Source organism: Sinocyclocheilus rhinocerous, unplaced genomic scaffold (assembly GCF_001515625.1).
Source record: "Sinocyclocheilus rhinocerous isolate Xijiao unplaced genomic scaffold, SAMN03320098_v1.1 scaffold57, whole genome shotgun sequence".
Taxonomy (NCBI): Eukaryota; Metazoa; Chordata; class Actinopteri; order Cypriniformes; family Cyprinidae; genus Sinocyclocheilus; species Sinocyclocheilus rhinocerous.
In genome coordinates, this window is record NW_015652130.1 from 599,305 (window position 1) to 616,446 (window position 17,142).

The 17,142-nt window shown below is 36.4% G+C and overlaps 1 protein-coding gene and 1 long non-coding RNA gene across 3 annotated transcripts; one reads left to right on the plus strand and one right to left on the minus strand.

Annotated features, from left to right (window-relative positions):
- Positions 1-770: 770 nt before the first annotated feature.
- Positions 771-7,488, minus strand: mdfic2 (MyoD family inhibitor domain containing 2). 2 transcript variants are annotated; one of them, XM_016519035.1, is made up of 4 exons: positions 7,237-7,488; positions 7,069-7,141; positions 4,501-4,671; positions 771-2,075 (listed from the first exon to the last, which is right to left on the minus strand). In XM_016519035.1, the coding sequence occupies exons 1-4, from the start codon at positions 7,237-7,239 to the stop codon at positions 1,819-1,821; spliced, it is 504 nt and encodes a 167-aa protein (XP_016374521.1). In that variant the 5' UTR covers positions 7,240-7,488; the 3' UTR covers positions 771-1,818. The 2 variants fall into 2 exon arrangements, with proteins under 2 accessions (XP_016374521.1, XP_016374522.1); XM_016519036.1 differs by having other exon boundaries at positions 7,069-7,145; positions 7,237-7,484.
- Positions 7,489-7,510: 22 nt separating this feature from the next.
- LOC107713511 (uncharacterized) lies at positions 7,511-13,600 on the plus strand. The gene is made up of 4 exons (XR_001636895.1): positions 7,511-7,582; positions 8,672-8,752; positions 10,360-10,436; positions 12,869-13,600. It is a non-coding gene; the product is annotated as an uncharacterized LOC107713511 (long non-coding RNA).
- The last annotated feature ends 3,542 nt before the right edge of the window (positions 13,601-17,142 follow it).

A 17,142-nucleotide genomic window follows, 5' to 3' on the forward strand; every position in this document is an offset into this window, starting at 1 on the left:
TGACAGAGATCCAAAAGTTGTAGACATGCAGATGTTTATCGTTTAAGCAGGCATCTGTTTGCTCAGGCACTACTGTAAACTGCTACAGGAAACAAAAGCCAGGTATTTGAATATTGAGCAGTAAGTTCATTGGCAACTGAAACAGGAGAGAACCAATCAGCTGCCATGTGACAATGATGTTGCCAGGTCAGATTGAGCTAGACCTATCGGATTGCGCCATCTAGAGTTTTATGCCAGAACTCTGCATATATATATATATATATATATACACACATCACCTCGTAGCAGATCTATACAGGTGGAGCTGGGGAAGGTGGAGGGTTTCTGAAGTGTACTGTAAACTGCTACAGGAAACAAAAGCCAGGTATTTGAATATTGAGCAGTAAGTTCATTGGCAACTGAAACAGGAGAGAACCAATCAGCTGCCATGTGACAATGATGTTGCCAGGTCAGATTGAGCTAGACCTATCGGATTGCGCCATCTAGAGTTTTATGCCAGAACTCTGTATATATATATATATATATATATATATACACACAGATGTATGAACAGAAAAAAATACAGATATATACACAAAAATATATTTTGCAGAAAACAAAACAGGCTATACAGTTTTGCTTGTAGATATCAATTTCTTGTAGATAGAAAAAAATTTCTAAGATATGATGCTACTAATATGGTAAATCCAGTGAAAGAGCTTATTGTGACAACTAAGCAATTTGATTTGCTGGTAGACTGATAAAAAATTTATATGATTTTTATGCCATGACTTTTTGTTTTACACAAAAATGGAGGAAAAAAACAGCACTACCCACTTCTTGGTAAACTGCGCTGAGGTTTTCCTGTTGTTTGAACAACCCGGTTACTCCTTTGGTATCTCTATCTGATAACTGAAAACAAATGTTTAGCAAGCTAAGATAACACAATAACACTCCAGCCCACTGCCTGGCGTGATCGTTCTCTTACCTTGACCTCTCCCTGAAATAGATGCCTGAATTACATACACACAAACACACACACAAAAGTGTCGCTTTCCCCATTATGTGACGAGAGGCTGGCACTGACAAAAACGATCTATTACACCGTCACCGTGCACTCGAGAGAGCAGTCTTCCTGAACGAAGAACAAAGGTTGATGGGCCCTAGAAGGACAAGTGTCCTACAAAACACCGTCTCAAACCGGCTGTTAACAATTGCACTCTAGTTTAAACAAGCCATCTACACAGGGACACACTGAAGGCCTTTTCTCTCCACTCCGCTCTTCATTGTGATAAAAATCGACATACGCTGGCACAAGGACCTGTTATTGTGTAGAACTGTTTACCTAGTGAAGCTGATAGGATCATTTCATCAGCCTTTCCATGCCAAACCTGAAAGTGCTTGCGAGTTTATTTCTGTTCTCAGTATTTGATCAGTTCAATAGTGTGAGTCAAAACACACTTTTTGTCAAGGAGCCTGTTTTACAGGAGGTCTTGTGTTATTTAAGTGAAAGCCACTCAACTTAACCAATCAGAAAACTTGGAGGCGCTTCTCTACCTCTTTAACCAATGACATGAGTTTAGAGACTGGATTATGTTGGATATAAGAGTCGAAATAGTTGCGCAGAAATCACTAATAGTAGCTTGTCATGTTTACATTTATTTTCCAACCTAGAATGACTTATTTCGATTATGCTAGGTCCAAATGAGCATACGTTAGCTTGGCTTGGCATAGACTGTAGAGTTCTGGGATGGAAAATACCAACTTTTTTATCCCAAAGTGATGTGGAATTGTAAAGTTTTCTCCCAACAAAGCAACATCTTCAGTTTTGCAGGCACCTCAGTGATAGCAAACCTCAGAAATTTCCATTGCTAGTTCAAGACATTCCCCTGTTTCGTGGCAGGCGTCCATAAGGCCACAGTCAAAATCACAATTGCAGTTCCAGTTGTTATTGTGTGCAGGTTCCGCAGGCGGAGAGAAAAGCATGTAGGCAGGGCAGATGGAGTTAGCAGCTCGCTCACAAGTTTCTGGTAGCATGAGGAATAATTCGTAGAATCGGCAGAAGAGACAATTCAGCACAATCCCGGCACAGAACTCTGAACAACAAGAACAAGAAATAATGGGATTGTGGACAGTCAACAGGGAATGCTAAAGCATCTACACTTTATTCACAGCTGCAGGAAGTGTATTTAAAAGAAGCATGTAAAACCTTCCTAATGGAGAGTACACTTGTAGTTTGTATCTGTTTAGTTAGCAGAAATGTCATGCTACAGATGCTGGCAATACGTCATGAAAAAAAAAGGCCTGAACAAATAAAAAGATTGAATTCAAGTACTGATGCAGATCAAAAATGGCCATGTGTGGTGCTTCTTGCCAAACCAATCTAAAATAAAAGTGTGATAAGTTTCAAGCTTTACGACATAATTTGAGGGGGGGGGGGGTTTGCGGTTCCAACTAAAAGCACTTTTATGTTCCAAGGGTTTCAGTTTTTTTTAATATTTGTATATATAAGCATATTTCTGCAATAAACTTAAAATATGTTGTTTCTATATGCACAATCAACATCTTCAATAGTTTATTATATTTATATATCATTTCTAACTTATGTCATTCATAATGCTTCATAGTATTGTAGTTCTTTCCTTCTTGTTCATTTGTCCTTTTGTCTGACTTTCAAATACTTTTTTGCGTCAAATCAAAGTTTGTTATGTTGCTCACATCATAGATGGTTGGTCTGGTTCATGGCTTTGCCTCTTTAACAAAGACTTTTGAAAAATCCATATAGGGTAAAATACTAGTACTTTTATGTTCCGAGGGTTTCGGGCAGAAATGCGATTATGCAAAAAATGTAAATATTATATAATTTTGGGTGCTTATTTACAAAATGCTAACTATAAAATTATAAACAGATGGCTTAAAATGTTTCAAATGTAATTTCCACCGCTGTTTATTATTTCCATCACCACATGTTATCAAACAAAATCCATAATGTGATGGAAATGTCTGAAATATGACAGAAATTACAGAATTCTCCTGTGATGCTTGTATGTAAACCATTGGACATTGTTAGTGGGAAAATTAAATAAACTAGCAAGAGAAAATGTGTTTTGTAAGTTTTTACAAGGCCAAAGTATCCATAGTTAAAGATACACCCTTAAACATCTGTAATGTACAAAGAGACAGCACTGGAAAAAATATTGCTGAAAAATGTTAACACATTAACAGACAGGCTTTATCACTACTACAGTACATCAAAATATGCATCCATTTAGAACTGAAATGATCACATATGTCTAACACACATGCTGCTACTGTCTTACTGTATGTCAAAAAGCATAAAAATGAACGATGTCAGAAATGCTCAGAATGACATGTCATGATCATGCCAAGAGCTTAAAAAGCCCATGGAGTGTTACATATGTTATAGAACCTAAATGCCTCTTTGAAAACTCTTTACCTTGGGATCTCGGCTGATGGGGATAGACACTCAAAGGCCCTTAATGACCAGGAGTCTGTCCGCACCTCTTGTATACAACAGTTTAAAAGCCTCCCAGCTCTCGCTGGGCACTTCTGTACACATGCATAATTTACTGAATCACCTTTTCCTTCAAAAGAGAGAAGGAATAGAGCTGTGTGGAGATGTAATCAATTATCATCCATCTGTATAGGTGTTTTTCCTTTCCAGGCGCTTCCAGGTGATTACATAAACAGGGGGATTTTAGTGTAGAATCAAAAAATTAGGGGGATTTTAGTGTAGTCGACTTAATGTGATGGTCTGTTTTTAAAAAATGTTTCCACACAGCCCAGGGTTTTGTGTAAAAAAATAAAATAACCCAAGCTTCAAATGGGGCTTTCAAGACTTTAAGTAGATTTGAGCCTAATGCGGGACAAAATACCTTTGCCTCTGAGCATAAGAGTAGGAATTAGATTAACCTCTGAATATTGTACCAGGAAAGGCATTGTAACGCATGTCTAAACCTTGACACTACGACATAATGACTGCACCTTAACTCATCTGAACCTACCGGCTGAATGAGGGGAAATATATTGTTCTAATTAATTTCATATTGAAAAAGCTGTTGAATCGTAATAGTCATGCACAAGAGTTCTCTGCGCATGGCTTTAATAATTCATCTCTATATGTAAGTTTAATCGAATGTGCTGCTTAATTCAGTTATTCAACTGATGTAGACAGTTTTAAAATCACATGCGTTTCCTTAGTTTTCATTTTAAATTATAGATAGATTTAAAAAATGTACAATTTAAAAATGCATAATTATATGCTTGTGGCAACACATAAATTCATTTAAAAAAATCAAAGGATTTTTTAAAACAAGATAGTGTATAAAACTAGTGCTCATTTGAGAGAAAATTAGGAGTTGGAATTTTAATACAAGACAATTCGCGGTGGCAGTTGATGTTGTAATTATTATTCCTTAGAGCATTTTAGGGCAGTATAGTGGTCTGGGAAAGAAGAAGGTGGCCAATCTGCAAACCCAGGTGTGATGATGTGTGACTCACCTCCTCTCTCCTGGGAGTCAGATAGGGAGCTGCTGGAGGAGGAGGCAGTGCTGTACCTGTCCACCGAGCATAAGGAGTATGTGAATTCTGTAGAGCTCGTTTCTGCTTCTCTCTCCCAGGGATCCAGCTCAGGAATGGGTGAGAGCCTTCCAGGTGCTGTGCTGGATACCTCTGTTATTGCAAAAGAGAAAGAGTTTTTGGATAATCTGCATGTTTACACTTATTGAGCAAGATATTGATTTACACTCACCTAGTAAGTGAGATTATACAAAAGGTTTTCATAAAATCCTCTAAAGTATTAAAGGGGTCATATGATGCGATTTCAAGTTTTCCTTTCTCTTTGGAGTGTTACAAGCTGATTGTGCATAGATAAGATCCCTGAAGTTGCAAAGACTAAAGTCTCAAAACCAAAGAGATATTCTTTATCAAAGTTAAGACTCTGCCACGCCCCCCTAAAACGGCTCATTCTAACACGCCCCCACATATCTACCCCACTATGTGGAAATATTTGCATAATCCCGCCGCAAATGTGCACGCAAAGAAAGAAGGCATGGTTTCAGTAACCGCAGTTAGTGTTGAAGCAGCCATGTCAGAGAGACGCTGTGTGTTTCTAGGTCTATTACACCAAATACACAAAATAATGATCTTTAAAAAAAGCATCATATGACCCCTTTAAAGGAAAAGTTAATCCGAAAAGGAACATTTTGTCATAATTTTAAAACTTGTATGGCTTTCTTTCTTCTGAAGAACAGAAAATGAGATATTTATAGAAGAATATCCATATAATGAAAGTGAACAGGGACCAGGTTTTCAAAGCAGGATTTTTAAGTAAATAATGACATAAATTCAGTCTTTTCCTCACACAACGCTATGAGGTGACTTCAGAAAAGTAGTGTCAGAGTTGTATGGTGAAATTTTATAATGTTTTTTTGTCCTTTTTGGATCTTCATTGCCCTGGTCCCTATTCACTTTCACTGTAAGAGTGCAAAAAAAAAAAAAAATTGGTTCCACACAGGTTACACATTCGCAACGCTTATTAAAACCATTAAGTACACAGTTTTTGAGCTTCAAAACAAAGCTTGTAATGTTGTGATTCACTGCATAGCTGGTTGGTTTGGTTCATGTCTTATTACTCTTTAACAAGGACTTTTGAAAAATCCCTAAGAGAAAAATTAAATGGAAAATTACTTCTGGAACCAAGTCTGCTGAAAAAGTGGGTGGGCACTATTGCACTCTATATTCAAGCCCCAAATTCATGCCATTGTCTGAGCCAGAATCCAACATTTCATGAATCGACTCTGCAATGTTTTGAAAGTGCCACAGAGCCATATTTTTTTTTACATTGTTTTGGAAAGCTTACTTATATATTTGTCTCTGCACATTTAACTGGTCAAAGGAGAAAGTGTCATTTTTGCGGTGCTCGCTTTTAAATACTCTAAACATCCCTGTCAGTAACAAATCTACCACTATATATGCAGAAGAATCAATGTTCTCTAATCCACCGTGTCAGTTCTCATTTCAAAAGTTCTTTCATCCTGAAGCTATGTTTATCAAGGCCTGTCTAGAAAACATGCTGAGATGTGTTCCTGTGCTCTCACTGGTCTCAAAGTGAGCCCAGAAATCATTCAATAATGAATCTGCCAGATCTGAATGCAAACTATTAATGAATCATTGCTTTGGCTGCACTACCTTGTTTATTTTTTCTTCCACCTATCCTAAATGAATTATTCAATGTGCTTTTCTCTCTTTTATTTAACATTTAATGTCTTATGATTAATTAAAACACGGGACATATTTTCCGTAGAGGAATCTGCATTGTTAGTCCAAAATAAAAAAGAGAAGGGGAAAGACAAATGAAAATGGCTTTGGGCTGTATTGGCCTTTTTTCTTCTTCTCTCTCTCTCTCTCTCCTTCAGATTGAATAATTTAGAAAAGAGGATAAAGAATGGTTTCTCCACAAAGTTCTGTGGTTTGTCTTCACTGTGTTCTCGCTTTGTGAAGTGAACGTGTTATGATATGACAGACGTAGAAGATTAATCTTTCGTGTTTTATTACAGGGGAGCCCATGCTCTTTGACAACACAGTCACAGGATTTAAACAGCAGCTTCGAAATGAGCAGATTCTCAGGTGTGCCATTATCAGCTGTTCACAATCACAGCACAGCTGTCATGCATAACCATTTTATGCATGATATAATCTCTAATACAAGTCTTTCTGATAAATAAATGTGGGGATCTATGGCGTAATAGACAGTGTGACAACTAGCCCCAGTCTTCCCTTCTCTGAGCATACTACACCATCATAAAAACTACATTTGGGGGAGGATTTACTGGATGGGGAAAGTAATAGTCATAGTGAAAAAATAGATAAAAACAGATCCATTAAGACTGGGGACAGGATTCACCTATTTCTAACTGATCTGAAAGCTAATGCACTGTTGCACCCTTCAATCAATAACCATCTCAAAATGAGTGAGAAATCATTGTTCTCAATATGTCATGCACCAAACCAAAATCGTTTCAGTGTGTTAGACTAATATGCGAGCATGCTGGCTATTATTTAACTTACCAGCTTTTACCAAAGAGCTTCTCTCTCCAGTTTTGATCAAATCAAGCTCGATTTCCGCGTTTTGTCCAGCCATCTGTCTAACAGTGTGATATCAAAACAATTGTCATTTATGGTCCGAATCATGAAAAAAGTACAAAGACACTGCTAAAGCTGTGTATGAAAACTTACCATTGATATACAGTTATCTTAGTGACGGGAATGTAAAGACATCACGTGAGAGATTTAAAGATGCGCGACACGCCTTCAGCAAAACAAAAATGATTCCTATCTCACTTAAGCAGATAAAGCTGTACGTCGCTATTTTACTAATGATTATTCATAAAGAAAGTTAGTGAGACTGAAAATTACAGAAGTACTGTCATCAAAGCAAATGGGAGGATTTCGTTTCTCTCACACTCCCGCTAGTCGTCACTGCTGGTTTAAAGAGAGAAGCAACTTTGATCGACATGTGAGACACACCCAAGTCTAGCGACGACGTCGTGACGTGTATTATGTTTGACAACAAAAACTCAAGGTAACGTCGCGTTTTATAATTTTTGTCATTCAGAGATGATTAATTTAGTGGTAGATCTCATTATTCATGTTCAAACACGTCTTCATATGCATATTTGATGCTGATGTTTCTAGAAGATGTCGCAATTTTTTAACAATTAGCCTAGTCGTTTCTTCAACTAAGTTACAGGCAATTTGGCTCTGTAGAACTCTCTTAAAACACTGTTTTAACACTCCCACTATTTACTAAATTTGTCTAATTACAACACTCGCACTGTTTACTAAATTTGTCTAATAACTGTCTAACAGCTGACATGTGCAATACAGAAGAATTTTATCTTTTTTTTCTGACTTCTGTTTTCTGTACTTGGTAAACAAGTACACAAATTTTGAAAAAAAAGAAAGAAAACTTGCATAATTGTTTGTGGTGGAAATAACAACCCTAAAAAAGTAAAAACAAATTATATAAATAATATTCATACTATAAATATTGAAATATATTAGTATAGCACAGTAGTTTTGCTCTTTTACTGTTTTTTTTTTTAAGTTGAATAATTCATTCATGATGGGTTTTCATATTGTAAGATTGAAAGTCTTAGTCTGTGACGATATAAAATCTATAAGAAATAATCAAAGCATGGTAAAAACTTTGCAAGACAGTTTAAATGTGAACAGGATATAACAAAAAGAAAAGAAAAAAAGTTGTAAGTGTTAATAAAAATCAACCCTTGGGACATAAAAGTGTCATAAGTTGAAGAAACACCCAATTATGTATCTACTTTCTTCCAATATTATTCACAGAGTTTCACAAGGGGGGGAAAAGTCTTTTTTATTCAGAGCCTTATGCTGTTGCCTGTAGCACTACTGCAGTGAAGTTCAGTAGTTTTTTCATTGCACACAAACATGTCTACACATACCTATTCACACAAAACAATCATAGTTCAGCTTCTACAACACATGCTTCTCATATAAAAGCCAGTCAGCAGAGATGAACTGATAATGAGCTCTATTCAGATTTCTCAAGGTTTACAAGCCTGCCAATTTACTCTAACTAGCCTGCAGATTAGAGTTGAATTTTAAAGGATGCCCTGCTGTGTTTGCATATGTTTAGAGAACAAGGGGCCTGCTAATTGAAAAATTAAGATGTGGGAATGTGTGTGGGAGTGGACCGTGCCAGATGCCTTCTTCAACGGTGAGTGCTGGTTAAGTGTGAAGAGCACCCTGTGAAAGAATATTGCATGCTGGAGACAACAGGCAGGATATAGATTATGCTCAGATCACACGGATTCCATTCATTGCAATATGTTCCTTTGTGCCATAATGATTATCATAAAATGGCAGTTTGTCATGTAGCAAATCCCTCATCTAAAGCAGTAGATAGAGAAAAACAACAACTATAATACATTAAATTTGCTTAAGGAAAAATAGTCAGAATACACGGTTACTTTTGGTTACAAACACAGCTACGATCTTCATCTTTAAATCAATCAATCAAATGTTGTAGGTTCAGTGCAGTTCATGTTTCATCTCCCAGACATGTTTGAATATGCTGTCTCATAATACGCTAACATTTCCTTCTTACCTTGAGACAAAGACAGATAAAATGATCATCCATGGAGTCATATTCTAAATCCAGTTGATAATTAATTATACTGCAACCAGATTCCCTTCCTCTAAATTATTTATGAGTTAACCCCTCTTTTATCCTCCAGTAATGAAATACATTATCCGTAATGACAAAAATAGATTAATTCATTTGTATAAAAGAAGAAAAACCTTGCTGCTTTAAATTGAATGATAAATATAGCTTCCCATCCCCCATACAAAGACACTCAGTTCCTAGATTTACATGATGGATGAGTTGAAACAGAATGACTTTGATAGACTCATAGTTAAGGATTGATTGGAGTCGAAATGAAGCTACTTGAAGGAAGTGTGTAATTTCTGCACCATTTGCATCAAGAAATTGCAAAAATATTAATTTCGAAAAGTTTTCAGCAAGCAGTTGTTTCTGCATATTAAGCTTGTTAAGATAAATATTTAAAAAATGAACACGCTTCAGCTTTAAGTTTCCAATTGTTCCCGACATTGGAACTAACGCAGATAATTCCTCAATTTCCAAACAAGGTTATGATGTCATCGGGCTCCTAATAATGTCAATAAATCTCCCGGTTTTGTCAGCTTTTATCAAATGTTTGAGGACAGCTATGTGACCAGGCCATCATACCAGGCTATTCCCGTGAAAATGACAAAGAAATATCCCTCCCAAGGACAGTCAAAATAGATATCAGAATTTCCAATTAAGACTACAGATAAATGGCCTCACAATACTGCAAAATATCACAGGAATATGAGAAAAGGAGGAAATTGGATTTGGTGAAGTTAAACAGTATATGACTTAAATCTGTTGGGGATTCTCTCTCAAACAAAGAAAGTGAAGGTTTCCTAAGGCGATGGCTTCACTTGGGAATTCCCAGGGTGATCCAAAGGGGGCTCGGAAAACCCTTGAAGTTATTCAACCCGGTAAATGACTAAATAGATTTTTTTTTCTATTAGCTGATAGTCCCACATTGGTTGAAGGCAGACTATTTGACACTGTTTTTTATTTAATTAGATGTCAAAGTCAAAATGATCATCTTTGATGAATATTTTTGAATTATTGATATTCCTGGCAATATCTTAATAAGTTCAGATTTGATAAATATATCAAACTTTGAAAGGTTTTTAGGCTATATATCATCTAAGACCAACATGCAACGATAAGCAGTTTTAATCAGTTTTGTTTGCATATGTTTACAGAACAGAGGGCCTGTTAATGGAAAAAATATGAATGTGTGATAGACTGGATCAGATGCCTTTTCAAAAGCAAGTGTTGAGTAAGTGCTGTGTTTTTAAGCTATATATCATAAAGACAACATACAACGCATAATTCTAGTAGAATATAGATATTCCAGTCTGAGGAGCAGATTATATTAACCTGCTTAGATATTTTGTACTCACATTTGTCTTTTTGAATTAATTTTTATATTGTTGGACTTCCATTAACCAAATTCCATATATTCCATATGTATAGATATATAATATAAATGTATAATATAATTCTATTTCTTTGACTTCATTATGGCATTTTTTTATTTTTGATGAAAGAAAACCAAGGCCAGTCATTTAGCAGAAAACAATTAACCATACAAGTAAAAATGCACTTTTTTTTGCAAAGAGAGCTTTTACCATTAGTGTAATTATGATATGACATCAGACATTCTCAGTAAAGTATTGTCTTGTTGTTATTGCGTAAGACGGATTATGATTGGGTTTAAGCGCAGACACATTATGAGGTGAGCCCTAAGTAGTGCTGAGGAGGGAACAACTCTCTTATGGTGTCAACCAGATAATAAGCTCCTTGATTCATATATACTTTAAGAGTCAAGGGTAACACAATGCTAGCCTTGTATTTCTCTCTCTCTCCCTCTATGTGTGTGTGTCCTTGCTGGTGAGGATCTCTTTTGTCCTACATTTTCATGAGTGTGGTCTCCCTCTGTCTACTAGTGCTGCAGGCATATCTTCATACAGCACTGTTTTTATACACTGTCAATTCATCTCTCTCATTACCATCATTAATAAGGCCTTTGATACATCTTATTACAAGGTTAATTGGGACAAATCTGAAGCATATCCCCCTGTATCTTTTAATGTGATATGTCTCAAATACTCGTCGCTCAAGGTAGACCGCATACCCCAACTACAAAACAGAGTAAAAGACCCTCTAGTGCAATGTAAACGTTCACAACAGCTGGTATTCATTGATTGGTGTGTTCCAACAGTGAGCGGTTTATTGTGTTCCTGGGTCTGTTTGATGTCTTACCTTGGACTGTTGTGCTCAAATGTGCTTTTAATGGTGGTGTGTATGCGCCAAATTGTTCATTAAATGATTTTAACAGTGCAATGTGACCAACTGCTCGCCTGTTGTCAAATGTTTAAACTGATTTGAGAATAAGAGGAGGTGTCTCTTGGAAGATAAGGGTGCCATTCAGCCTATTTTGTACAAATGTTCAGGACCAGGCAGAATCCTCAGACTTTTTACTCATTTTCTGGGGATTTGGGGAGAAAATTATCAGAATAGCAGCAGAATAGATTTAAACAAATAGTGTTAAATGGAGCTTAGAATTGTACAATGCTAGAGGTAGTTGAAAGTGTATGAAATGTACACTCTAAAAAAATGCTGGGTTGTTTCAACCCAACTTTGGGTCAAATATGGACTAACCCAACCGTTGGGTTAAATTTTTACATTAAATTTTTAACCCAAAAGTTGGGTTAGTCCATATTTGACCCAAAGTTGGGTTGAAACAACCCAGCATTTTTTAGAGTGTACCAAATTTGTCATAAAGCAACAAGCACAAGAATACAAGAAACTTCTTAAACTTTCAAAATTTCATTCAGTGTGGGCCTGAAAATGTGCCTTAAGTTGTTGTTTTTGCAAATTACTAATCACATTTAGCAATATGGCAAGACAGAGAAAATCATTTTCATCTTAGATTTGCAGTTTTTTTTTTTTTTTTGGAGATGTGGCAGATTTTGACAGAAGTTAGACAGAATTATGACTACAACTGCCTTTGTTCAGTGATTAATATTGCTAATGGTACATTTTAAGTACCAGGACTCTGCCTTTAAGTCTTTGCTAGCATATTTTGACTCTAAATTTATGATTATTAAGCAATTTGGACTTCAAATACCTGTGACGAACAATTATTCTACAATTGTTTGAAGGACCTTTGGGCACTCAAGGTCTTAAAGCTGATTATTGCAGAACAAAGTCACTGTGAAGACTTCAAAAAGACAGAAAATGAGTTTGACAAACCTGAAAGTTCTTACCTATTGCTCTGTTCCAAATAATACATTTGCTGACAAGGCCACTAAAGAGTCTGAGGTCCGCACAGTGCCGACTGTATGTTCAGGTGGGAAAGTTTGAGAGCCTTTATTATCTGGGCTAATAAGATCTTTCAATTATGAAGAATGAGATGAACAAATTAATTAATGGTTCTGATACAGTTTTTTGCAACCATCAGCAAATGTACTCTTGAGAAATATATGAGAGCACATGCTGATTTTGTCTCTTACTTTTGTGAATACAGTTTTTTTTTGCCTTATTTCTCACTTTAGTACACAATGATTGCCTGTATTGTGCTTTTCAGAACTGATATTGTGTTAGTTTTCAATAAATGTAGCACAGGTGTGATAAAAGTGCTGTAATTAATATTATTGATGCCACCTTTTGCTCTCGTGACACATTTTTTCTTCTTTTATCCTATAGGTTAACTTGTCCTTTGCTGAAAAATGTCACATTACCCAAGTATACAGGAGTGAAGCTTTTGCCATCGTATAATTTTCCCATAAAATGGGAACATTTAAGTGTAGAGCGGTGGAATTGTGTGTCAATGAATGGTCCCGTTAATAGTTATATCTCTCCCCGGAACAAAAGGATGGAAGGCTGAACGAGAATAGATGAGTGGAGGTGAGTCCATGGAGCGTGTACCGTCGGCCATTTCCGTCCCCTCCGTTTGGGTCATGCACTAGCCCATCGAGAGAGCGCGTACATGACTGACAATACCCGCAAGACAAACGGTCCACTCAAGCACAAACCACGCTCAGACAGAAATGTGCAAAAAAAATAATAGTTATTAAATTAATTGCGGTCGTAATCTCGTAAAATATGTGTCAGAAAATTATACGCTGTTCGATTAACACATAACACGGATGTCAAATATGTAATAAAATCCTGATCAATAAAACAATAACCATGTTGTTAAAAGCAGCCGTTGAAAGGTGTTGCCAGCTCTGTGTTTCAGGGGTGAGCACCCCTTTTAATATAAACGGATTTCATCTTTCCACTGTGTCACCTAAATCACCACAATGTTTGTGTATACAATTATAATAAGTTAATAAATTGTAGCAATGGATGGATTAGGAATACTCTCATCGACCCCATATATCAGGCATTGTCATAGGCACAGAAAATTCATGTCTAACAATCTGTTGATTACGCTGTGCTCTGAGGCCTCAGAGAGAATAGCTTTTAGTAGATACGTTATTTGAACCTCTTGCATTGTTAAAATCAATAAGTTTCAAGCAGTAATGACCACAATTAATGAGTCTTTTTACATCTTCAGTTATCTATATCTATTTTAGTCTTAACGGCAGGTTTAGTATTCTTACATTCTGCGTCTTTCTGAAAAACGACACTTTTGTCTTTGCAAAGAACAGAGCTCATTGATTTTGTAGTGAATGACATGCTGTACTTTGGCCCTAAAGCAGCGCATTGAGAGCATACGGCATAAATGATCACCTATTGTTCCAGATACATCGTCTTAGTGCTAAAAATTCACTATACGCTAAAAGAAAATGGTATAAGTTTGGGTCTCATAATGATTCTTTTCCAGCTGAAAAGGTATTTGTGCATAGCATTCAAATGTATCATCGACCTAAATGTGTTTCTTTATGAAAAAGTGTTTTAAGGGAAGGCTTTCATTAAAAAAACTGAAACCGTATTCCTCTTTCTCTGCTCAAGCACACTGAAATAATGTTCATGCCACATTGACTTCCAGAGGAACATTAGTGTATTTATCTATTTATGTGGAATGATTTGAAAAAGCTGTTAATTTGAAAAAAAAAATTTTTTATTTTTTGCCAGGGAAATATTCATTTGAGTGAATTAATTGTGTAGCAATTAAAAGTGGCATATTTGGGAACAGTTATGAAAATGGCTGTAGCTGGAGGTGTGAATTTTGTAAGTAGGGTTAATTAACACTGGCCCTGCATTGCCAATGAAACCATCAATGCGTTTGAGTTGCAATAGAGCTTAGACTTCATTCAGAGCGACTCTTTGTGAATGAGTTTTATCATGCATGCTATTTGTGAATATTATTGGTTATTTCACCACAAGGTATTTATCGCCTTATATGCATACTTTATTTACTGCATATGTCCTCAGTGAACCAGTATGCTCTGTCTAAATAGGTGAAATAAAGATATATAGTCCTTACAGTAGATTAAACAGTCCCATGATCTTAGCAAGCAAAGCAAGATATCAGTGCACTAGCAGAGCCAGTGGTCAATAATTGAATGAGAGAGGCCCATTGCCCAATTACACGGATTATCAGTGGAGGCTCCCCCTCTCGTTAACGACTAAGGCAAGGATGAGTAATTAAAAAGATTCATGTTGTGGCCACTTAATGATCCTCTCTCTTTTTTGTGCCTCATCTGTGGTTACCAGAGCATTTAAAGGAGGGCATCGTACCAAAACTCCCTTAGCTTTTCAAATGCCTTTGGCTACATGTGTACTGTCGGAAAGCACCCAGCGTACAGGCTGTTTGCATAGGAACTGGGTGTGTTTGGGTTACTCAGCTGTTGAAACTGCAGAATTAAAGTCTTTTTGCGTGGATTTGGCGGTCTGTCCGCATACCTGAAAGCTCAGGTCAGGAAGAAATTCTTTGAGCTATTGAGTATGTAACTGCTCTTTGCAGTGAAGAAAGGTTTTGATTAGTGCAATCTAGAATTTAAACCGATTGCGGGTGCGTCAAAATGTTCACTAACAATAGGTGATTCAAGAGTTGTTTCCTGTTGTAGACGGCAATTAAAAAAAGCAACAAAAAAAACAGAGAACTCTAGCACTGGACCTACTTGAAAAAAACTGAGTTAACTTCAAAATGCTGTCTATTTATTAAGTGTTACATGGTTGATTTCGCCTGTTCTTGGACAGGCAAAGGTCAGGTGCATCTCTTCAGTTTTAGGCTCGTTCTTATCCAGTAATGGGACAAATTCACTAAAAGGTTGGTTCACTTTAGTTGAGTTCAAAATAGTGTGTGCTTTCAATAAATAGCTGCAGTCCAGTTTAATATGCCCAGCAATAGCACTGTGCCATATATAAATCGTCATTTAAATTCTTATAAATTTTAATTGTTGTTCTTTGTAAATTAATGTAAATTTGTGTTAATGTACACTGTAAAAAAAATCTGTGACATTTACGGTAAAATACCGGCAGCTGTGGTTGCCAGAACTTCACCGTTAAAAATATGGTAGAAACATTTTAGGTTTTACAGACTTAACTTAAATTCACAATAAAAAAACATATTTCATTAACTGATGTAATGTTAATAAACCAGCATATTGAAGTACTAATATCTGTTTTAAACCACTGAAATGCTGATAACCACCAAAAACAGGTGGTGATGAGAAAGTCACATGATGAATCAAAGCTCATTACAATCAGCTCTTCTAAAAGCTGAGAAGGAAAATACTAATATATATACATAGAAGGTGCACACAGTGTCATTCACACAAACACTAAACACCATCATGGTAACACACATGATACTGAAATAATGCAATAAACATTAATTTTACAACATTAGATGTAAGATAAAACACTAATGTACACAACTGATAAGGAAAAACTAAGAAGAAACATAGTTATTTCAACAAAAAAAACATAAAATATGAAGTGTCATGCAGGGAATTCTGGGAGTGTCAATTTACAGTTTTTCACTAAATTATACAATGACTTTTTCGTTTTCACTTCCAAAAACCAAAAAACAAAGTATTTTACTGTAAAATTACATTAAATGTAATTACAGTTATTCACTGTATATAGTATGGAAACTTACTGATAACCAATTAACAGGTTTTTATTGTAGCATTTTTACTGTTAAAATCACAATCATTTTTTACAGAGTAGGCATTAGTTGATGCTGTTACTGTCTGTGGGAAGCTGATGGTAAACATAAATGTATTAAAAAGTTATTGTTGTGCCTTTTTCTGTTGATCATGTAGTAGTAATTCACTCAATGATGGAGAAGAGCATTCTAAGTTTTATATATCCAATCAAGTTCATTTTCAGAAAAAAGGTACCTACATTGCTGTCCCTGTGAAGTAAAATTTGCACACAGCAAAAAAAAAAAAAAGGCCATGTTTGAGCTGTTACCTTATTTGCAATATTATTATTTTAGATGGATTTTAAACATGCAAATAGAGCATGCAAATAACCAATTCAATTTATCGTTATTGAATTGCCCTTGTTGCTGAAAGCACCTAAAAACACTGATTTGATTTGACTTCATGATGACTTACTGTTCTTGTGGTCAGCCTGATACAAAGCACATTTAGTAGCCAAATTGAAGTGATTAACTCCAGCTTTCATTGTTGACTTCTACCGGCTCAAACTCAACTTTTCTGAAAACCTCGACTTCCAACTCAAAGTTGGATATCTCGGGCCAAGGATTTTCCTTAACCTATTTTCCTGAGCCCTAGACCTCAGGGCTGAATTCATAAAAGCTCAGGCTGTCGAACAATTTGTCTTTTGACAGGAGGGACCAGTTAAGCCACCAGAGGCTGGTCAACAGTGAGTGGCAGGGCCTGAGCCTGGGGCGATATCTGTGGGGCGGGTGGCTGAACGGGTATTGCAGAAGCAGCTCCAGTAAGAGAGAGAAAGGGAAAGAGAGAGCGAGAAGGGGTATGAAGGAGGGAGCAGGCCGCCATCTGGCCCCGGAGAGGGAATTGGGTGGTACGATCAAGCCGAGGGTGGGGGGGTCA

Bases quoted from the DNA above. Each gene is read 5' to 3' on its own strand.
- mdfic2 (XM_016519035.1), bottom strand. The intron at 4,672-7,068 runs GTAAGTTAAATA...TTGCAATAACAG, and splicing joins AAGCTCTTTGGTAAAAGCTG to AGGTATCCAGCACAGCACCT. The intron at 2,076-4,500 runs GTGAGTCACACA...CTTGTTGTTCAG, and splicing joins TGACTCCCAGGAGAGAGGAG to AGTTCTGTGCCGGGATTGTG.